Genomic DNA, 24,084 nt, shown 5'->3' with positions numbered 1-24,084 from the left:
TGGTGTCTTGCCTGTCTGTGTGGGTGGGGACAGTCTTAGAAATTCTTTGGTTGGGCTGTTTACTGATAGCTCTTTGGCCGATCTTGATTGGAGTATTGATTATTGGTCTGAAGTTAACCTTCATCGATGCTGATCTGAGTGCTGATTACTCAGCACTGGAGAGGTGATGGAGTCATTTTCTCTTTGAGGCTGGTTGATTGTTTCTTTTGTATAGTGTTTTGTATAGATGTTGTTAATGTCGATGCATCTATTGGTGGCTGATTTGTCAGAGTGCCAGAATTTTAGAAATTCCCTGGCATTTTTGGACTTGGCCTGGTATAAGATTGTCACATTTTTCCAATTGAAACTATGGTTAAATCTGTCTATGTCAGGGGTGTCCAAACTTGAGAACTTTAAGACTTGTGGACTTCAACTCCCAGAATTCCCCAGCCAGCATGGCTGGCTGGGGAATTCTGGGAATTGAAGTCCACAAGTCTTAAAGTTCCCAAGTTTGGACACCCCTGGTCTATGTGTTATGAAATTAAATAATTTTTTGTCATGTCTTCTGATTGCCAGTTGGTGTTTATGGATGCGTTCTGCCAGTCTTTTGCCTGTTTGTCCTATGTACCATTTCCCCGAAAATAAGACCTCCCCGGATAATAAACCCAATCAGACTTTTGAACGCATGCGCTAAAGTAAGCTCTCCCCTGAAAATAAGCCCTCCTGAAAATATTGCAACACAGCAGCAGCCATGAGGTGACCATACTCTCTGCCTCCTGCACCTCAAAAATAATAAGACCTGCCTGAAAATAAAGCCAACTTCTTATTTTGGGGGTCAAAAGAAAATGTCTCATTTGCGGGGAAACACAGTAATAGTTGTTGCAGTACTTACGTTGTATATTGTAGACGATTCCTATTTTTCTTCTGGGGTTTTGGTTTGCTTAAGATGTTTTGAAGGGCTTTAGTTGGCTTGGGTGCTACATGTGGTTATAGTAGTCTGTTGGTGGTTTCTGAGATATTCTTGATGTATGGCAGTGTAATTCTTTTGTGTTGGTTGTGCTGTATTATGTTGAGTGGTCAGGGGCTTTTTGATAAAATTGTGTGGGTATCCATTTTGTTGGAATGTGTTTCATAGATGCTCCATTTCCTTTTTATGCTGTTTTGGATTACTGCAGTGTGTTTGGTCTCATTTAAATAAAGTCCTTACACAGCTTCTCTTGTGGGAGGTTAGATTGTTGCTTTGGTAGTGGAGCATCTGGTTACTATGGGTGGTGTTTCTGTAGACTTGCATTTTTGTTTGTCATTGTGGTCTGCTGATCAGGATGTCCAGGAAGGGTAGTGAGTTATTTTTTTTTCTTCTCTAGTAAATTGGATTCCTTTAAAAAATATTATTGATGGTTCTGTAGGGGTTCTCTAATTGGCCCTTTTTATTATGGTTATGAGCATGAAAATTTTGTCCCATATGTGTACTGTATAATCTCTTTAACATGGTAATAGTATGTACATTAGCAGATTTCGTCTCTTCTCTCTCTTTTTCCTGTTTCTCTTTCTTTATTTTCTTTATTCTCTTTAATAAATATTATTCATTATTGCTTCTGATAGATACTGCAGTATGGAAAGCACTTACCTTTTAATAATTTTGTAAAAACCCCACCAAAATACTAAAATAATACAATCAGCTCACAAATGGATCTCTATATTTAAAAATGTCTTCTTTCTCCTGCCTCTTAAACTATAACCACATTTCTCTTTTAACACAGGTAAACTGTTTTTTTTTATCTGGCAAGAGCTGTTCATTTTTTAAAGTTTTACTACCTAGTATGTGGAATTAAAAAAGGCAACTAAAGACAAGCTCAAAGAACCCAAAACTCTTTGGGCTCTGAACAATGGAAAATTTTATTGGTGGATGACTAAATTCATTGGATTCCCTTGAAGTTTCAAATCTGTATACACTGTTCATTGAGGCATTGCTCATAAGAGTATGGCAGAATTTGTATCTAATGATGAAATCAAGGAGCAGGAGATGTATGATGCTTAGATTCAATTGGGCAAGATATACCCAAAACAGTCTTAAAGGGTGGTGGCATTCATACAAACCACCTAGAGACTTGTAAACAAAATTTGTCTTCCTCCATTATCTCCCTCAATAGAACTTGTCTAGAAGTGCCTTTTGATGTCAGAGACTCTATCACCATTATTTACCAAAATCGCATCATGCATGAAACAGTGGAAGACTGAATGAGCTGAACAATAGGAATAGTTGCACATAACTGACCCCACTACTAAACCATTTTTTTCCTAATCTTACAAGCACAGGCAAGAGAGTGTAACAATCTAGAGAAATAATGTATTCCAGAATGTTGGGAAACAGTGTATATTTTATTGCGTTTTTGTTTAGAAGACAACCCCGCCTAATTTACTTGCTATCAGTGAAGTAACACTATGGCCCATAGCATAAGAGAAGATTATCAATTAAGTTTAAACAACCTGTTAGTAGAATATTTTGACATCAGGAGATGTTGCTTCACTCAGACATTTTCCTGTCAAGATGATATTTCAAACATGGCTGACACTTTCTTGTTTACACAAAATGAAGAAGAAATAGATGTGACATCATTTCACACAGACCTTAAATACTGCCACTTACTGACAAAACCAAATAACATATTATAAAATGGTATATTTGTGTTATTTGTTGCTTATGTGATAGTGTATAATAGTAGTCTAACACCCTCATTCAACAAATACTTCTCTCTTAAATCCCATCCTTCTTCTGAGTTCTTCAAATTGGAGTCTTGGAAGTGACGTTGTCATCACATCTGCATCTTTAGTCCACATTTGCTTTTCATGTGCAAACAAGTTCTGCATTTCCTTCCATAATGCTGGTTCTGGGTATGGCACTGTATCTAACTTAAGTATCTGGTTAGGAATCCTTTATTGACTCCTGCTGATTCTTTTTTTGTAGCTGGTTTACCTTCCTTCCTTCCTTCCTTCCTTCCTTCCTTCCTTCCTTCCTTCCTTCCTTCCTTCCTTCCTTTCTGCATTTAGCTCTCCTGATTCTTTTTTTCTTTGCTCTTTTCCTTCTTATTCTATTATAGTTTGCATTATTTTTGTTTTTAAACTTTCAATAGTTATATGTAAAAAGAGAGAAATCTATTTGCCGGTGGAATTTAAATTCTTCTCTTCCTAAATAATTGATAACAATTATAAATTATTATAGCATTAACTATTTTATGTAAGAAATAGCATATCAAAGAAATTGGTAGATGCATATGTTATGGAAACACTTTTGATGATGCTAACCCTTTTGGCTCAGTGGCTAAGATGCTGAACTTGTTGATCAGAAGGTCAGCGATTCAGTGGTTTGAATCGCCAGTGCCGTGTAATGGAGTGAGCTCCTGTTACTGGTCCCAGCTTCTGCCAACCTAGCAGTTCAAAAGCAGTTCAAAACATTTACGCAGGATTGTCTCTTGCAGTCTGCCAGTAGGGAATCCCGTGACTCACTGTAAGTAGTTACACTAAGATATATTTTGTTGTTTCTATTTCTCAAATACCTTGGTTGCTTTTAGTTAGGGTTTTCCGCACAACAATAAATGTATACTTAGGGCATTCTTACTCGAGGATCAAACTATCTTATTTCTCATACATTATGTAAATATCTACCGTATTTTTCAGAGTATAAGATGCACCAGAGTATAAGATGCACCAATGTTTTGAAGAGGCATTTTTTTAAAAAAGTAGAGGGATAGAGAGGGAGAGAAAGAGAGAGAAATACAGTAGGTAGGTAGGGAGAGAGAGAGTAGTTAGTTAGTTAGGTAGGCATGTAGATAAAGAGATAGAGAGATAGAGAGAAATAGAAATAGAGAAATACAGTAGGTAGGTAGGGAGAGAGAGTGGGTAGGTAGGTAGAGGGATAGAGAGAGAGAAATAGAAAGACAGAGAGAGAGGGAGAAAATACAGTAGATAGGTAGGGAGAGAGAAAGAGTAGATAGGTACGTAGGTAGATAGAGGGGGGGAGAGAGAAATACAGTAGATAGGTAGGGGGAGAGAGAATAGGTAGATAGGGAGAGAGAGGGAGAGAGAGGGAGAGGGAGAGGGAGAGAGAGAGAGAGAGAGAGAGAGAGAGAATACAGTAGGTAAGTAGGGAGAGAGAGAGAGTAGGTAGGTAGGTAGATGTTTCCAGGTGTATTTATCCATGTGCTGGAGAAGGAAATCATTGACAATCTGCAGCACCTAAGACTGTTTCTGCTGGCACAGCACTTGATCAATCTAATTCTCATCAATCAGTTAAAGAGCTTTCCAAAGGGAAAAAAAGTTTTTGTACTCTGCAAACCTCCCCAAAACGGCCCAATTTTCAAAAATAAAAAAGGCATGAATAGCCTTGGGGGGGCTTGCAGAGTGATCGGTGTGTGTGTGTGTGCAAAAAATGGGCAAAAAATGGGCAAAAAATGGCCAGTTTTTCAGGAAAACAGGCTCATTTTTTTGTCAAAAAGCTTTCATGCATAGCCTTATGGAGACTTATAGAGTGCTGCTGGGGGCTGGGGGACCAATAATAGCCCATTTTTTGCTCATTTCTGCCATCCCCAGCCCCAGGAGCTCTCTGAAAGCCTCCCTAAGGGTATGCATGGCCATTTTGGTGAAGGGGACGAGGCTTTGTGAGGCAAAAAAAATGCTGTATTCGATAAGACGCACCCAGATTTTCATCCTCTTTTTGGAGGAAAAAAAGGTGTGTCTTATACTCCGAAAAATATGGTAGTTTCTGGGCAGGCTGTAATTGCTAGAAAAGGTGGAAGGAAAGAGAAGAGGATGTCCAACAGTAAGGTGGATGAATTCTATTAAAGTGGCAATGAGTATACCATTGGAAGACCTGTAAGACCATGTTAGGGAAAGTTAATCATGGAAAAAATCTATTCATGGAGTTATTGGCAGTCGGCCATGAATTGATGGCATGTAAACATCATGGGGATGCAGTGGCTAAGACACTGAGCTTGTCGATCAGAAAGTTGGCAGTTGAGCAGTTTGAATCTCTAGTGCTGTGTGAGCTCCCATTACTTGTCCCAGCTTCTGCCAACCTAGTAGTTCAAAAGCATGTAAAAATGCAAGTAGGAACCACCTTTGGTGGGAAGGTAACAGCATTCTGTGAACCTTCAGCATTTAGTCATGCTGGCCACATGACCATGGAGATGTCTTCAGACAGCACTGGTTCTTTATATTTGAAACAGAGATGCCCCCTAGAGTCGGGAATGATTAGCACATATGTGCAAGGGGAACCTTTACCTTTTTAACTATCTTTTTTATTTTTTATTTTTTTTGCATCTTTAGCTCTTCATCATCTGATATAGATTAACCTTCTCCTATTTAGGCACACTTGTTTTAATCAGTTCATTTTGAGCCATGTAGTAGAAACTATCCTGATGCTGGCAAAAGCCATCCTTTTGAGATGATTCCCCAAGACTAAGCAGCACTAAAGTGAATGCAGAGTTGTTTTAGATGTTGCCACCTAAGACATTCTATCAAGACTAGAGAAATGCATACTAGAATATACATATGCATCATTAAACTGAAAATCTAGCATAGTTTCTGCATCATAATATTGGAATAATCCTTTATTTTAAATGAAAGTAATCAGTAACCACACTGTGGCACCAAAGGAAAGCAAATCTAAGGAATGCTATAAAAGTGTTTTCTCTAAACTCAAACTCATGAAATCCCATGGATCCTCCTATGTTATATAGAGCAGCACCCTGACCAACGTTGCATCACTTTGTGTTTTCACACATTATTTAAAAAATAATAATTAAAATAAATCAAGGCCCGCTCCAAAGCTGAGTTGTTGGGCATCTAATTTGTATGTCAGCTACTGTACAGAAGATGCATTGCAGGATTGAGGAGTCTTTTGTCTGTGAAGATTTGCAGTACCATGATTGAGCTTGTCAGGACTCGCGTGTCAGCTATGTACATGACTGAACAAGTGGCATATAAAGCCACTTTAATAGCAAGCCACGTTAACACATTAGTTCCCCCAATCACCCGCCCATATGCACAACAAATCCATCACTTTCCCTCCTTTTCCCTCTCCTAATCTCCCTGGGCTTGCTTGCTCATTCTCTGCATCATTTTTCTCTCTCATTTTCTAGCATACCTTAGGGGCCTTCTTTCCTATTTTCAATATTATAAACGTCAGCCTTGTTGATATAACCACTGCAGCATTTCCACAGAAGTTGGTGAGGAGACACCAGGAAAATCCAAAGGAGGCATTAAAAAAATCAGGATGCCAGTATAATTGAAGCCCTGCCCCTTTTGTACAAGTATGTCAACAATGTACACATTCCCCACCCCCCTTTTTTTTTTTGCCACCCATCCAGCCCGAATATGCTCCTATCCAAAATTAGGTTTCTGGATTGGATCAGCTATGAGCTGTTAGAAGTATGTTTTCAGTCTCTATAATTCAGTACATATTTCTCTGGTGTTAAGTGTAATTAATCGTTATTCTAAGGAAATGATGTGACAACATTGAAGGATGGGACCTGGAGTCTAGGCCCACTGTAATGTAGCCTAATGTAGTAGCCAGATACTCTTAGAGAAGGCAGTTCCATAAATAATGTGGCCTTGTATTATGTAGGTTTTAAAAGATAATAACTAGTACTTTGAGTTGGCAACGCTCTAGATTTCTTGAACTATCATAAAAAAAGCTGAAAGCCGATGGATGAAAAAACAAGAAATGGTTTAAATATTTATTTTGAATTTTACAGTGAATCTTTTTGATCTAGCAGCTTGTATTGCTCAATATAAGATACACCTCTAGTTATATGTTCAGTGCATTTCATACTAGTATAAGGCAAAAGATTTTACACAATCTGAAAGAAGTTTTTAAAGTCTGACATCGAAAACTGCCTTCTATAACTTTCAAGATAAGCTACCAACTTGAAATATCATTTAAGTAAAATATTGGGTTACCCAGATTTTTCTTTACAAGTGCAACATTTACAGTAATAAAAGACTTTGAGGTTGCAGGTATGTTTGCAAAAAAGAAAGTTTTATATCTTTTTACATACCATTTATCCAGAAATTTTGTTTTTCTTTTGGAGAATAGAAAAGTATATATTTACAAACGCATCTGTTGTGAATTTTTTACAAGCTCTGAGTATTGATCTGATACCAAATCTTGTTTTTCTTCCTCTTCTTTTGTGTAGCAGTTGCTGCTACTATTGTATGTAAGCATAAATACTTACTTTTTATTTCTTTATTTTCAGAGTCAAAAAAGAGAAAGGCAGTAATCTGCAAAATTGAAGGTTTAAAATTGATTTTTTTTCTTTTATTCTTTTTAAAAAATAACATAGTTACATTGGATATTTTCTCCTTTACCATGCTTTTTTGTTTGTTTCATGTTTCATTTCTTTTAATTTAGTTCCGTGTTATTTAAATGCTTTCCATTTGTTTATCTGCTCTTAGAGTGCAGTACACCTGCAATATTGTGAAACTGACCTTGAGAAATATTTTGTCAATATAAATGGCATAGCATCACGAATCAGCAGGTAACTAAGTGGATTTCTTTTTCCCAAAAGGACAAATGTGTAATAACCTGAAAATGTTACAACCAGATATTTTTTGAGGCCCCGGTGCTGGATTGGACAACTCTATTAGTGATTGGTCAAATAAAGCATGAAGGACAGTTACTACATTTGATGGCATTTCTAAAATTGAAGTGGAATATAAAAAACTGTGACTGTGAAGGATACTCTTTTGTAAAATAAATCATTCACTTTTATGGCTAAGATATACTGATTCCTGAGATATACTTTGCAAACTATCAAACATATAATGTGCTGGTGATTTCAACTTAATTTAGGAATCTCAGCTAGATAGAAGAAGTAAAAAAAAAGATGAACTGTTACCTGTTCTCAAGGTTAGATAATATTGCATGGGTATATATTAGAATGGAATGCAATAAAAATTTGTTGCTCATTAAATCCAAATGTATTAATTACCATTGTTTTGTTTTGTTTATTTACAACCAATGCTACATATGTTCCAGAAACTACCCAAAATAATTTCCCCACTTTAATTTTACAATACAATATTTTGGTTGAAATGTTTTAATATTTATTCTTCCTTCCTTCCTTCCTTCCTTCCTTCCTTCCTTCCTTCCTTCCTTCTTCCTCTTTCTTTCTTTCTTTCTCTTTGTATCAAACACTGAGATTCCATCTGTGGGCAAATTGAGTCTTCTACATATAAAGTTTCTTGCATGGTACCCTTTTCCCCTGTTGTCAGGAATAAAGATTTTTCAAATCTATTCCAATCAAACAACAGACTTAATTCGGTGAATGTTCTAAATCAGAAGGAGATGGGTTATATTTAGTTGCACAATATGGACCACCTGAGAATGATACCTTTGATATGAAAGCGGCAGTCTTAGAACACTTACCATTAAGCAGGTCCTCTAAATATAATGGACATTGTTTATAAGTAAACAAGCACAGGATTACTCTGAAAGAGAAGTGTCACCTGGGGTGATGGCTTAGTTGCACACAATATGATCTATTTAAGGACAATAATTTCGATTGTGGTGAAGGGAAAACACCCGGCTCCTTGTAAGCCATAGCAGCAGAAGTATGAGTGTCTGGAAATTCAGTGCCTGCCTAACAACTGTTCTGTTGAAGAAGGTAGCAGGGGCTGGAGAAAAAAGTTCCTGGAGATGGCCGGTTTGAAGATTACAAACAGAAACCTGAAGAGGAACCTTCTGGTAGATCATTCTTATCAGGCCTATGTAAGTGAATTCACCTATTGCAACATATTGTCCAGATAGAAAAGAAAGGTAGTTTTTGAAACTAGAAAGCCTTCCTCATCTGGAAGGAAAGGAGTAAGATTTATAAGGAGCCGCTTATATCCCCACAGCTGAGATTGGAAGAGAGCAGGACAGCAAACTGCTCATCCAGAAGAGATGATGCCCTTCGTTAGGCATTTATTTTGACTGTTACTTTGAGTTCTTAGTTTGGACTGGTGAAGCTTCAAAGAACTATTTTTATTTTCAGATCACGACTTTGAATGCTCAGAAAATAAATTTTCCCAGGTTCTTTACACATATGGACAGTCCAGAGATTGCTTTCAGTTACTCAGTAGCCAGCTCCCCACTTATTCCTTCTAAAGATCTCTGCCACATCCATATGAAAGTGACAATATTAAGACCAATACCATGAAGACTTTTGAATTTAATGAGCCTTGCTTCTAAGAAAGAACATAGAGGATTACAGTGAAAGAGAAGCTTCATGTACATTAACAAAATAACAGAAATGGAAGGGACCTTGGAAGTCTTCTAGTTCAATCCCCTGTAGGAACACTACACCACTTCAGACAGATAGTTATCCAACATCTTCTTTAAAACTTCCAGTGTTGGAGAATTTACAACTTCTGGAGGCAAGTTGTTCCAATGATTATTTGTTCTAACTGTCAGCAAATTTCTCCTTAGTTCTAGGTTGCTTCTCTCCTTGATTAGCTTCTACCCATTGCTTTATGTTCTAATCTCAGGTGCCTTGAAGAATAGTTTGACTCCTTCTTCTTTGTGGCAATCCCTGAGATATTGGAACAATGCTATCATGTCTCCCCTAGTCCTTCTTTTCATTAAACTAGATCAAGGATGGCGAACCTATGGCATGCGTGCCACAGATGGCATGCAGAGCCATTTGTCAGGGCACGCGAGTCGTTGCCCTGTCAGCTGACTTTAGCCTTTTTTTGAGGCTTTATAAGAGCCTGGGGAGGGCGAAAACAGCCTCCCCCCCGGAGGCCCTCTGGAGGCTTCAGGAACTTCCCTGAAGCCTCTGGAGCACAAAAAACTGGCTCTAAGGGGAAACTGAAAGCTCATGCCCAAACTTCTGGTTTGCCCGTAGGGCCATTTTTTAATGCTTTGGAGGCTTCAGGGAAGCTCCTGAAGCCTCTGGATGTCCTCCGGGGGGAAGGGGAGGCTGTTTTTGCCCTCTCCGGGCTCCTATGAATCTTCTGGAGCCTGGGGTGGGTGAAGAAAGCATGCGAAAAATGGGGGATCGCACCTGTTATGCGTGCATGTGCGCTGGGGTTGCACATTGCACTATGGGTGTGGCACACCATGCATGACCCCTCCCTGTGCTACCCCCACTTTTGGCACGCAAGCCAAAAACAGTTTGCCATCGCTGAACTAGACATACCCAGTTCCTGCAACCATTCTTGATATGTTTTAACCTCCAGTCCTCTAATTATCTTTGTTGCTCTTCTGTGCACTCTTTCTAGAGTCTCCACATATTTTTTACATTGTGGTGACCAAACTGGATTCAATATTCCAAGTGTGGCCTTACCACGGCGTTATAAAGTGGTATTAACACTTCACGTGATCTTGATTCTATCCCTCTGCTTATGTAGCCTAGAATTGTGTTGGATTTTTTGGTAGCTGCAGCACACTGCTGGCTCATATTTAAATCGTTGTCCACTAGGGCTCCAAGCTCCCTTTGACAATTACTACTATTGAGCGAAGTACCACATATACTGTACCTGTGCATTTTGTTTTTCTTGCCTAAATGTAGAACCTTCCTTTTTTCACCATTGAATTTCATTTTATTAGATAGTGCCCAATGTTCAAGTCTGTCAAGATCCTTCTGTATCTTAAGCCTATTTTCCAGAGTGTTGGCTATTCCTGCTAGCTTGGTGTCATCTGCAAATTTGATGAGTTCCCCTTATGAAGGTAGCTATGAGTAATGCACCTTTTACATCTGTCCCATATTCAAGACTGTTCCTCACCAATCATTGACCGATGAATCCAGTTGTCATCTTACCTAGCCTTTGTAAATTTTCAACTGCATGAGGTCACTAGACATTACCAATGGCTCATTTCTTTTCTGACCCATTGTGTGACTAACTCCCCGTTGCCTAGAATGATTTGCTATAATCTTGTCTCTATGCCTCAAGCAGGGTTGAGATTGAGTACTCATAAAGAAGACAGTCACATCACCTTCTGTACATATTATACTTTTTATTATTAAAACCAAAATCTTTGAAAATGTTCAACAAAATATTATACAAATTGCTGTTTGATCATAATATTTGTGGAAGTGGAACTATATGTTGCTGCTTCAATAGAATGGCTTTATTATGATGAATGTTTGTTAATTTTTCTGATGAACTCAAAAGCAATGGTGGTAGTTACACACAAATAAGGGATGTTGTAACACTACTGCACATTTCTAATGTCAACACACTGGTGAAGTTTTTTGATAATATGAAGAAAATCTCCAAGATGCTTTTAATCTGCCATTCCAACTGAACAATGCAAATATCTTCTATCAATCCATTACAATCAGTATAATTCATGATTACTCATGCAAATGAAATGAGTAACAGGAAAACTAACATCCACAGCAGCAATCACATCCATTTCTTGCATCACTATTCTTATCATTTTTATCATGTATATTTTTATCAATCTGTTGCCCATAATGTATATAATCATCTGGAAAAATGGATTTCCTGATTTAATTGTAATAACTCATAGCTAATGATCTGACAAATATTTTAGACACCATCGAAACAATTACAGTTGTGAGCAGTTTTGCACAATGGAGAACATTTATAATTTAAAACTTAAATCTCTTGTCCAAGGTTAGTTTCTATATATTGCAAGTAAAATTCAGGATGAAGCAAAATTTGTTGATCTTAGAATTTCAGTTATTGTCATCAAGACTTTGTAATACATACTGCAAATATGAAAAATGAACATGCTTCTGAGCTCCAAAATCTTCATACTTGAATTTTGAATTTTATTTGATTTCTAGACCGCCCCCTCTCCCCGAAGGGACTCGGGTATGATACTGGGTATGATTCAGATTAAAGTACACACTTTTTAAATCCAGGTTGTAAACTGGATGCTTAATTCTTTTCTACAGGTGGTTGATCTCATCAATTTTCAGGTAGCACATAACCTGGGTTAGAACATGTTTCGTGATACATGAGCTCATTTTTAATGCTAAATGATACTATCATGAATGATGCATTTCTCTTTCTTCATTAACTAGGCTACATGCTATAGTCATGGATTTGTTCATGGATAAGACCTCCATTGACAACAAAGAGAAGAAATGAATGTATTAAGGACTCTGGCATCATCACAGAGTTTATAATGTAATATTGTTAGAAAGTGATAATGGCTTCAGTCTCCTTTTATGACATGCATTAATAAAGACCTCAACAAGTAACATTAGTTATTTTTGGCTAACAGCTGTTGTAAGCATCACTGCAGAGAGACAAAGTATTCTATAAGGGCTTGTTGTGGTCACCGGTTTTGCCAAACAACTGGGCTAGGAAAAAATCTTACCATGCCATGTTAACCTTCTCCTCTTGCAAGATGTCTTGTTTTATAAAATTTAGACCTCCTTACAGCAGAAGACCTTGAGCAACACTGAACAAAGGAACTTAGCTACCAGACTTTTAGAGGGTGGATTTTCATTTAATGTTTTTCTTTTTGTTAGCATAGTAGTATTGGAAGGAACTGTAGAGCTTTTTGATATTCAAGAGATGAATAATAGGAAGACCGTGTCATTGTGGGGGGAAAGAGGAACTGTTTTACAGAGTGGCTTTTAAATTTTTCCCCATAGTTCAAATTTATTCTCAAGTAAATTTTACAAAGGCTTATAACCTCAATTTAATTCTCTTCCCCACTCCATCTTCCCAATCTGCAGTTCTCATTCTCATGTCTTCTGATTCAAACCGAATAGCTCAGCCCACATTAATGTGTACTTGTAGCACAGCTGCAATCCATGGAAAATTAAGAGACACAAAATATATGCAACTATGGAAACTTTTACTGAGAAAGTCAAAGGAAACAATATCTTTGCTTTTCGTCTGACTAAAAAGAAATGTAAAAATAGGTCAATACTCAGATGAACTTATAACACACACAGTAGATACAGTAGGTCTCAACCTACTTATCAAAAGATACTAGGTTGATTGAAAAGTTGGCAGGCAAAATAATGCAAAGGATGTGCTACATCATGGCTACTAGATTTGGAGGACTTTTAGATAGCAACAAGAATAACTCTTTCTGCTCCCATTTAGTAGCTGTCTGGACTTTTATAGGACAGATCTGTTAATCTTACTACATTAATGGATAGCCTTTAGTTTTCATTATTATTATTTTTTAAATTCAGAATACTCTAATTTAATTTATAAGGCAGCTATTATGAAGGTGGACAAGTCATCTGAATGTCAGCTGCTGATATGACTCAGAGCTTTAGTATGAAGCAAACTTCTCACTGACCAAAAACCTCAGGATCAGTTCTAGAATTTAGTTTGTGATGAAACTAGATATAGCAAGCAAGTGCATTAGGCTTTTCAAAAGAACGAAACCTACCAATGTCAAGGGAATAAATATATGGTACTTATGGAACTAATCTTCATCTTTTATTTATTAAAAATAATTTCCTTTCATTGTATTGATCGATCCTTGATTTGATAGGGTTTGATAACACTAATATGTAGACTTGTTCTCTCTATAGAAAACAATTTAATATCAAATTAGTTTGGGTCATACCAAAGAGATATTCATGGAACTTCAGAACACGAAGATATCAGATCCACCTCAGAATTTACCTGAAATTGATACACATTCTTATTAAATATGCTGATTTATATAAATGTAAAGCTTTATAAAAAGTGGGAGTGCAATAGGAGAAATTTGAAACTTGTCTCTCCCTAGTAACCCCAGGGGAGTTCTCAACAGCTCTCTTTAAACAATTGTTTGCATTGTGCCTCAGAATTTGTGAGAAATGTATTGTACTAAGAAGTTATATGATCTTTTTTTCTCTTTCTTTTCTTAATTTTAGACAAAGAACTCTCCTACAGGAATTCAGAGGAGTAATTTTCAAAAGATGAGTTCCGCAAGATATATATTTAATTTATTGCAGCATCTAAACTTATCTAACATTTGTCAGTTGTGTGTCTAGTATATAAATTTTGATCTTTGACTACAAATTCTGTCATCCTCAGCCCATATATTGAGGAAAGGCTCATATAAACTTTGCTTCCAAAAAGTTATACCTGTTTGAATTTCATGGAAAATTATCTACTTAACTCCTTCATGATGAATCAATATTACCGTAGTGTCATTTTAATAGTTTAACTCATCTTCATCAAACCCTTAAATGGTTGAAGTTGGGGAAATATTCTTAATATCCTTACCTCTTCCTCCTATATCTGTAATTATTTGCTGGTCTACTCCATCTTTACAAAGACTTATAAACTCAATTTAATTCTCCTCCCCATTCCATCTTTCCAATCTGAAATCTCTTTCCTGCGTTATAGTACAACAGGTGAAAGCGTAGACTAAGCAGTCAGTTTCATATGATAAACTGTTAGAAAAAAGAAGAAAATCCTGCCATCTAATTGACAAAGAAGAGAGAGAGGTGCAGAGGGAAATCCCTTTCTGGGGTTTCAGTTTGCAAAAAGACCATGGTGGCTGCAATGGAGGAGAACCACATAAGTCTATCTGAAAAGTTCCATATCTCTATACCTACAGTACTTTGATGGTGACCCTGCTTCCAAGGTTTGTCACTGGATATTGGAACTAAAAAGCAGTTGAGCCAGACACAGGAGGGACACTTAGGAACTGGAGAATCACTGGGGATAAAAACCTCCAAATATATTCTGCAAGATATCTAAAGGGCATCTAAAAGTTTTCTGAGAACATGCCCATTACATTACAAACCCAGTTACAGTAGTATCAAGTTTACAACTTTCTGTATAAAGACTTTACAGTTAATGTGCTTTATAAAATATAGAACTATGAATGATATTTTTAAAATATATTTTGCTTGCCAACGATACATAATCTGTTGTAAAAATATAGCTAAAACCTTATTGAAAATATGATGGTCACCAGTTAGAACAATATAAGGAAAGCTACTTGTTGCAGCCCTTGGTTATTTTTTCCCCAGGAAAAAAGGGGGCCTTGGCACTACTTTTCAAATAACTTCATTTCTGTTTTATTTAAAAATGTATCATCTGAACATTTTTTCTTAAACCAGGAAATCAAATTTAGATTTAATTCTTATTTAGCTTATCAATATTTTATTTTGTATACGTGACAATCCAACTATAATCCCTCACAGTTGGTTCTTAAACTCAGCTAAAAATTGCTACATATGTTCCAGAGCTGATTCAGGAGAACGACTGGGAAAATAGTGGCCATGGTTTTTATTGGTGATGGCTAATATGGTGCAGCATAGGATGTGAACCCCGTATTCGACAGTTTCCTAATGGTGTATAATGTTTTCCCTGCCAAATTGGCTTGGGAGCCTCTGGAAATTACAGGCTAAAAGCTAGTTGTGTGTTTATATGCCACTGGTGGAGAACAGACCTGAAGCTTCAGGACAGAATTCAGCTGGAAGGTCTCCCTGTCTCTTGACCTCTTGTCTAGATTAACCATAGATCAGGCCCATTATTTCACTTATCTAAAATAAAACACGATTAAAAAATAAAAAAAAATGTTAAAAAAATAACATTTTGCTAGAGCTAACAATATCTTAAAGGTGAGTAAGGAAATGGAGACATCCATATGTAGAATGAAGGTGTTGGGGTCATATAAGCATTCCTTCGCATTCATATATTTCCAAGAATGACTTATTTCTGGGTTCCTTTCTCCATGTGTCTCATTGCAAGACTGTATTAGGCAAATAAACAACCTGCAATAAGTTCAGTTAGAGGTTTCTGCATGTACTGGATGTACTAATTTTAAATGCTAAATCTGTGGCTGCTGCTGAAAGCAATTGTATTTCAATCAGTAAATTCAACCTTAACCAAGATTATTCAGAATTCAATTCCATTAATAATTTCAGTAGAATTTACTTCAAAGTTACTTAATTAGGATTCTTTCTTTAAAGCGCTGCTCTGTTTGCATTTTATGAGACTCCCATTAGAGATAAAAAGGGCATAGTAGTGTTCAGCACATCATGGTTAAGTTTAGTTGACTGAAATTGTCATAATGTGAATGATGTATACTGCATAAAATTTTAAATGTAGTCTTGTACTTTGAAACATCAAATTTCATTTTAAAAACATCATTCTATCGTTCATCATGCCTTTCAGCATCAGCCATATTAACTGCTAACAAAGTAGCTCAAAATAATAGGTTGAATTTTTATTTTTAAATATTTGCATCCCAAAAGGGCAAAAGCATCAATAAGATGTGAGAATTTTTTAAAGAAACAATGCACACATGTCCCCCTCCCCAAAAAAGCAGTTGTTAATCCTGACTCTTAATGCCCTTGTATTAAAAACAGCTCCAGTGAAATCAAGATCGCCTGGAATTTTAACATTTTTATATTCTGCAACACAATCTAAGTTGCTTTACCCATGAAACTATGAACTATGCAGTGACTTTGCTTCAGCATACAGAGACCAGTATGACTGGTTTTGTGCTTGAAAACTGTAGGTACACAACATACAAAGAAGAGCCTGCACAATTCAGCTTAAATGCAAGGCATAAAAACTGGTGAATGTTTTGTTAAATAAAATAATATCTTATATGTTGTACTGAGCAATGATTTAGAAGAGCTGGATATTTCATTCTCCTGAAGCATTTCAAAATCTTAAAGCTAAGTTCTATTCCTTTAGGTCAATTGGAACATTAAGGCAAAATCATTGTCGTATTTAGCTAAATATTTTCCTGACATTTTCTGCAAAAAAGTGTACTGTATTCTGTTTTTATGTGAGTCTCAGTTTCATATGAATAATCAACAGAAGGCATAGAGGAAAAACCTAAACTGGACTTTTTGAAAACAAAAAAGGGAGTGATTAAATACTTTGAAAAGATACGAGGGAAATATTTTGGAATTCCTGTGAGAGTATCACTTCTCTGCTACATGTTAAAGCAGTCTTTAGAGAACCGTTTTTTAAAAAAGTCAACTCTTAAGGCAACTGCATGCACAGGTTTGGTAAACAATGGGACAGGTAAACAATCGCCTTCAAGTCCTCTAAATATTATTTCAAAGCACACCACACTGTCTTCTTTTATAGTAATACTTTTTCAAGTCAAAAGCATAAAACACTAGGCTTACCTATACAGTAGAGTATGGTATTGCCTCTCCTTGATTGTTTCCTCTTTCCATTGCATCAGATATACTCTATTTTACTCAGCCCACAGACGAAACTCCCACAACAGCTGGCATTTAGTAATCAGATAACAAAATGTGTCAAAAACACACCTACACATGCTTTTCAGTTTCACCTTTGGTAACCCTTCTTTTGCATATGTCCAGCCCCAAGTCATTAATTTCACTTGAACATGCTTGAACATTTGTTCTGGGTGAGAGGAAGAGACTATAGTGGCAGTTTTAAAATGGACCAGCTTGTCAAATTTTTCTATTGAAAAGTGAGAATTTTAGCATGCATGGAAATACCCTTTTGCAGGTAGATTCCAGATTGCAACTATTTTGTTAGTGGTGAAAAGAAATGTATATTTCTAGCAACAGTTTTAATGCTAAAAAAATGCAGTTTTGCTGAATGGAAAGTCTTTTCTTGAGTAAACAAATGCCTGAATCTGGTACAATAAATTAGTCACTGCTCTACATTTATTGCCCAACAAATATTGTGCAATATTGTGCAATAAATATAAATAAATAATTGTCCAGATAGATTCCAAATGAATTAAACCCCACATTTACCATGTTATATTTGTGTCAGCTTGTAAAAGTAGCACAAACTTTTTCCAGTACCATCAAATGAAAATGTTAGTACAATGTGATGATACCAAAAAAACAACAACACGATGGATGATTAAAGAAGCAACTGATGCTGTGTTACCATATGCAATCCAGCTTGCTAGAGTCAAAGCAGCAGATTTTTTTTTTTGTGATTAGCTAATAGAATGTTGAATATTGTTTCAATAATTTAAACTTCAATAATTTATTAAACTTTAAGCAGCAGGTCTCTCTGGTCAGATTTTATTAGCATGCTTCTAAATGAAATAAATTCTAGTCAGTGTCTCTTGAGGGAGGCAAGATTGAGTTTGTTGCATTCAGAGACACAGCTCAGTTTGCAATAACATACAAAATCCTTATACACTGAGTCTGTCCAAGTAGTAAAAAGCTTTCATCAAAAAAGATGGTGGGGAGAAAAATCTTCACTTATTTTCTTCAGGATCTCAGTACATATAAAGTCTCAGATTTCTAGACTGCTCTTCAGCTGCTGTTACATGACATTTTCAAAAAGCTGTAAGGATCTCATGATATTGTCATCCTGGAAACAACAAGAAAATACATAAACATATTTTAACCTATTTTAATTGCTGACACAGTTTTGTCCAGTCTGTGATAGTTATGGGCAGCAGTGGGATTCACTTAACTTTCCTACCGGTTTGCAAAGGTGAGTGTGCACCGCCTTCTGTGCATGTGCACATACATCGTTCAGTTAATTTATTGTCTAGATATTTAATGCATATCAGCATGGGAATTTTATTTATCACATTTGAACCCAGATACACCCAGATATAGACTCTTAATTAATTTGTTTCAGTTTCACTGTTAGCTACTAGATTTGTTATTGCGAAACAATGGAAATCTGAAGTGCATCTCAGATAAAGTATTTCAGGGGTATTTCAATGTGGGAAGTTGCCCAGCCTGAAAAATTAACACTAAGAGCTTTGGAAAATTCTGCAATAAAAGAAAATTCAATCACATGTGATCAACATTACTACTAAAATGTTAATAATATTTTCTTTACAGATTATCTTTATATATATCTTAGATTTTCACGGGTACAGGTCTTGGCGTATTCGGGTCTTTTCCCACGTAAGATTGACAGTAACTTGGCGATATTTCAATGAGAAAGTTGGTGAGTGGGACCTTGTCGAAACATCACCAAGGTACTATCAATCTTACATGAGAAAAGACATGAATATGCCCTGTGTGTGTGTGTGTGTGTGTGTGTATCACGGGTGTAGGTATGCTGGTCTTGTTGTATTTGGATCAGAAAAAAAGAAAAAAAAACTTCCTCCCTTTTCCAGCACCTTAAAGCTACAGGACATGAAATTAATTTTGAAAGAACCAAATTAATCTCCAAAACTGAACACTTCAACAAGAGAATAATTATGGAAGCTATCGAAATAGAGAAACACCCCCACAACATGAATAAATGTGATGATACCTCCCACCTACCAGACATCTGGAAACCAGCCCTGGTAAACAAATGAGCCCCACCCACCACCCAGGCCATTACAAAACAAAACAACAACGGACACACAGCCAGCACCAATCAGCACCAATCTACCAATCATGATACAGCCACACAGCCAATCAATCCACTTACTGAAACAAAGGCAACACCCCACATGCCTCCACCAAGATTTATAGAAAGATGACAGCTCCGACCACACTTTAAGCCGAAAACTCCAGCCTGAAGATGGTGAGTGAGACCTCGCAGAAACGTTGCCAAGACAATCTCAATCTTTCATGGGAAAAGACCCAAATACAAGACCAGCATACCTACATCCGTGAAAATCTATGAAAACACACACACTCACACACACACACACACACACACACACGCACACGCACACACACACACACACACACACACGTGATTCTACCTTCTGCAGATTCAAGTTTCTGCATTTCTAGGAAACTGAGTCCTGGTTTCTATAAAAAAGTGGTGAACCTGTTTCCAGCTCTTTTTCCTGAATCATTTTCTTCAATTCCATAGCAAATTGCCATTTAATTACTACAATTTACTCTGTTATTCAGAGCCTTATACTTTAGACTTGGGAATATGGTTAGTGATAGCCACATATACTGTAGAATATGGGCAAATATGACCATCACAGTTCAAGATGCCCCGTTAGCTTTTGTGGGCATTAATTAATAATGTGCCATTCAAGTGTTTTTCTTTATGCCCTAACTCTTCCAGGAAGCAATGGCTGGAAGCTGGTCATATGGAGAACCAAACTGGAAATAAGAAGAATTTTCCTGATTCCGGTGGTGACGTGGAGGCGAGTGGGGGGAAGAAAGCAGGGCTCTGCTCTTCGAACCCTGATATACACGCCTGGAGGATCCCCCAGGGGGATACGCTGAGCTTGTAGGGTGAAGCGGAGAAGTAGGGATACCCCAGAACGAACGAGGCGGAAGGCGATCGCCCGTTACGACTGGGGATACCCTTTTTAACCCAGGGTGTAAACGTTCGCCGCTTGCTGCACTGAATGGTGGACCTGAAGCCTCGGCAAACCACCAAATAGAAGAAGGAAGGAAGAAAATTGAATCAACTTTTGCTACATTGTTGCAACGCCTGATACAAGTGAAAACAGCGGAGAGCTACAGGCTGGGAAAAGACGTACCTAAACTATAGAGGAGAACGGGCAAACAGGGAGACTCCAGAGATCTGGCGTGAAAACCCCATCAAAAAGGCCACTGAAAGAGGTGAGAGCGACACTTTAAAGTTTAAAAGGAGCCCGAACAGAAACGAGGGGAAAGAAATACGATCTGGCTGAGGCTACTGTGGACTCGGGTAGCAGGAGAAAGGAGACAGAAGGAGACTTTGAAAGATCGTGCTAGACCGGGGAACAGCAGCAGACAGCCATTAATTATAGAGCAACAAAGTATCAAGGCGGAAGAGAAAGCTGACGAAATCGCAACATTGTAACAACTTAGAAGAGCCAGAGTATCTGAGCAAAGTTGAAAGAAAGGACTTGAAAAGAACTTAAAAGAATTTAAAGAAGCTCTAAACTTAAAGAAACACAGAGGAAAAAGTGGTGAATGAACTGTCTATATTAACTTTATACAATTGTTATAATCTTTATAATCAAATATTTAAATTAATCAATATTTAAGACAAATAGCGTTATTTATATATATATATTTATTGCTACATTGCTATAACCATAAATAAGTAAGTGTGAATCCTGGTGGCAATTACTAGCTATATATGCCACAACCATTTAAATAAGTTTAAATTTAACATTATTAAGAAACAATCTAAGCATTTAAGTACTTAAATATAGCACTGTAAATGTTAAAATGAACAAATATTGAGACTCTCCCCAGTCCTCCCTCCCTGCCTATATAACCCCTTCTCCCAACACCTCTAGATTTTATTGTATAATTATTATTATTATTATTATACTGTATTACTTAAAATTTATATAGTATACTAAGATTAATGCGGATATACTAAGACAAAAAAAAAAAAGAAGAAGAAGGTGGGGGGAAAGATTGAATGCCAGTTTGGGACAATATATACAAGATACTTTCAGAACAAGATAAAACTATAAGAGAAATGGCAAATATAACATCAACAGCACTTAGAAGTGGAAAAAAGATGAACATCAACCCTGCAATAAACCCAACAACAAGGGGTTCGCCGGCCCCCCCCAACATCCAAAGGGCCAACAGAAGAAATGAATGAAACAGAAAAAACAAATGTGGGGTCGAATACTGAAAATATACAGACAGTGCTGCAAACCATTCAAGAAACTATGCTAAAATTCCAAGAAACAGCAACAAAAAACCATGATGAAATGAAAAAAGATATGAATGAAATGAAATAGATATGAATGAAATGAAAGCAGAGATGTGTGAAATGAAAAATGAAGTCAAGAAAGATATACAGAAATTGGATGATAAAATGGAAACTATACAACAAGCTCTGGGAAAGAATGAACAATTAATAAAAGAAGTAGAAAAAAGAACAGAACAGACAGAAACAAAAATAAACCAGGTTGAACAACAAATGAAAGCATCAAATAAAAATCTAGAGGAATCGCTTATTCACATGGAGATGGACCGTTCAGCTTTCTACCTCCGCTTTCAGAATGTGACAGAGGTAAAAGGTGAAGACCTAACTACGATAATGTCTGGCTTAATTGCAGAAACTTTAAACACAGATAAGCAAGAGATCATAAATGAACTCGAAGACATTTATAGAGTTACCACCAATTATGCGAGGAAACATCGACTACCCAGAGAAGTGCACATCAGGTTCGCGAGGAAAAAAGTAAGAGACATACTATATAAAATAACAAGAGAAGAACCGATGATGTACGAGGGGAAGGAGATACTAATATTAAAACAAATCCCACGAAGAGTGAGGGAACAGAGAAGAGACTACCAATTCTTGGCCACGCAATTAATTAAGAGGGAGATACTATTTAGATGGTTAATACCAGAAGGGATGTTAGTAACATGGCAGGAGAAGAGAATTAAAATTGACAACCTTGAAAAAGCACAGGAATTATACGAGCAATTAATGTATCCAGAAGAGAAACAAAACACAGAAGAGGAAATAGAATATAGAAGAAGGGAAGAAAGACAACAAAAGGCAAGGGAGGGAAGACAGGGAGCAGGGAAGAGGAAGAACAACAGAAAGAAGAAGAAGTAAGACCAAAAACAAGAAGTCAAAAAGAAACTAGAGACAAATAAAAATAAGGACAAGTAGAGATCTAGGAAAATGGAGGAAGAAATCCAACTACTATCTGTAAATGTCAATGGTTTAAATTCACTAACAAAAAGAAAACACATCTGGGCAAAATTAATAAAACAAAAAGCAGACATAATATGTCTACAGGAAACACATATCAAACAACAAGACATAAAATACTTAGAATGTCCGAAATTGGGGAAATTATATACAGCATCGGCAGAAGAAAAAAGAAAAGGATTAGCAATTTATGTTAAAGAGAGAATAAAGACAAGCTTAATCTATGCAGATCCAAGGGGAAGAATATTAATTTTAGAGATATGGATAAACCAAAAACCAATATTGCTGGTAGCAATCTATGCCCCAAACGAAGACCAGAAAAATTTCTATAAAAAATTACATGAAAAAATCAGAGAAATTGGAGGGGAAAACATCTGTGTAATAGGAGACTATAATGCCATAGTAGATAGCAAAATAGACTATGTAAGTGACAAAAAAACCAAAAACAAAAAAAAGTATTACCAACAACGTGTATGGAGATGATGGAAGAGCTAAATCTAATAGACATCTGGAGAAAAATGGAACCAAATAAAAAACAATTTACCTTTTACTCAAATCCACACCAATCTTGGTCACGGATCGACATGGCATGGATGAATAAGGAAATCGGGGCAGAAGTATATAAAATTGAAATACTACCAAACACCTGGGCAGACCATAACCCCATTAAAATAATCTGGAAAGGGGAAAAAAAACTAGACGAAGATGGACATTAAACCTGCAAATATTAAAAGAAAAAGAATTTATCCAAAAGTGTAAGAATGAGTTGGGACTATTTCTCAAAGAAAACACAAAAGAACAGACATCAATACAAAACCTATGGGATACCATGAAAGCCTACATACGAGGAATCATTATAGCTTATTCAGCAAAAAGAAATAAAGAAAAATGGGCACAACAGAAAGCATTAGAGAAGGAAATTGAGAACCTAGAAAAAGAACTCCAAAACAAACCACAAAGTGACAAAATTAGAAAAGATTGGATGCTAGCGAAACACAAATTAAATATACTAGTCCAGGAAGAAATAGTAAAACACTTAAAACTAACGAAACAATTTTTTTTTGAACAAGCAAATAAACCAGGAAGGTGGTTATCTTATAGATTGAGAAAAGAAAGAGAAAAAAGACTAATATATCAACTCCAAGAGGAAACGGGTGAATTACAACACACAATGGAAGGGGAAAAAAAGATTGTACATAAATATTTTGAGAAGTTATACAAGGGGGAACAAGTAGATGACAAACAAATACAAGAATATTTGAACAAAGAAGAACCCCCAGTAATACTGGAAGAGATGAAAGAAATGCTAACGAAACAAATAACAAATATTGAACTGAAACAGGCAATTCAAAAACAGAAAAATAATAAAACACCAGGTCCAGATGGATTCCCAGCAGAATGGTACAAAACGATAAACGATCTGAATGAATCAATAGAACCCCTAATGTTGGAGATGTACAACGAAACATTGACGAAAGCAAAAATACCAAACACATGGAGGAAAGCATACATTACGTTAATATATAAAGAAGGTACAGACCACAACCAAATTCAAAATTACAGGCCAATCTCGTTGCTGAATGTGGACTACAAAATATTTGCAACAATAATAGCGGAGAGACTAAA

General features: G+C 36.6%; 1 protein-coding gene across 5 annotated transcripts in view; it reads right to left on the bottom strand.

The window, feature by feature from the left end:
- Positions 1-11,813: 11,813 nt before the first annotated feature.
- KCNIP1 (potassium voltage-gated channel interacting protein 1) overlaps positions 11,814-24,084 on the bottom strand; it is a 365,400-nt gene continuing 353,129 nt past the window's right edge. For all 5 annotated transcript variants that reach the window (XM_081950445.1, XM_081950446.1, XM_081950447.1 and 2 more), the window contains one exon: positions 11,814-18,231. In XM_081950445.1, the coding sequence (XP_081806571.1) occupies positions 18,184-18,231 (48 nt within the window). In that variant the 3' untranslated portion in view covers positions 11,814-18,183. The remainder of the gene's footprint in view (positions 18,232-24,084) is intronic.

This window comes from Natrix helvetica, assembly GCF_964273705.1.
Source record: "Natrix helvetica genome assembly, chromosome: 1".
In the NCBI taxonomy this organism is placed as follows: domain Eukaryota; kingdom Metazoa; phylum Chordata; class Lepidosauria; order Squamata; family Natricidae; genus Natrix; species Natrix helvetica.
This window is presented reverse-complemented; position numbering and strand designations above follow the sequence as displayed.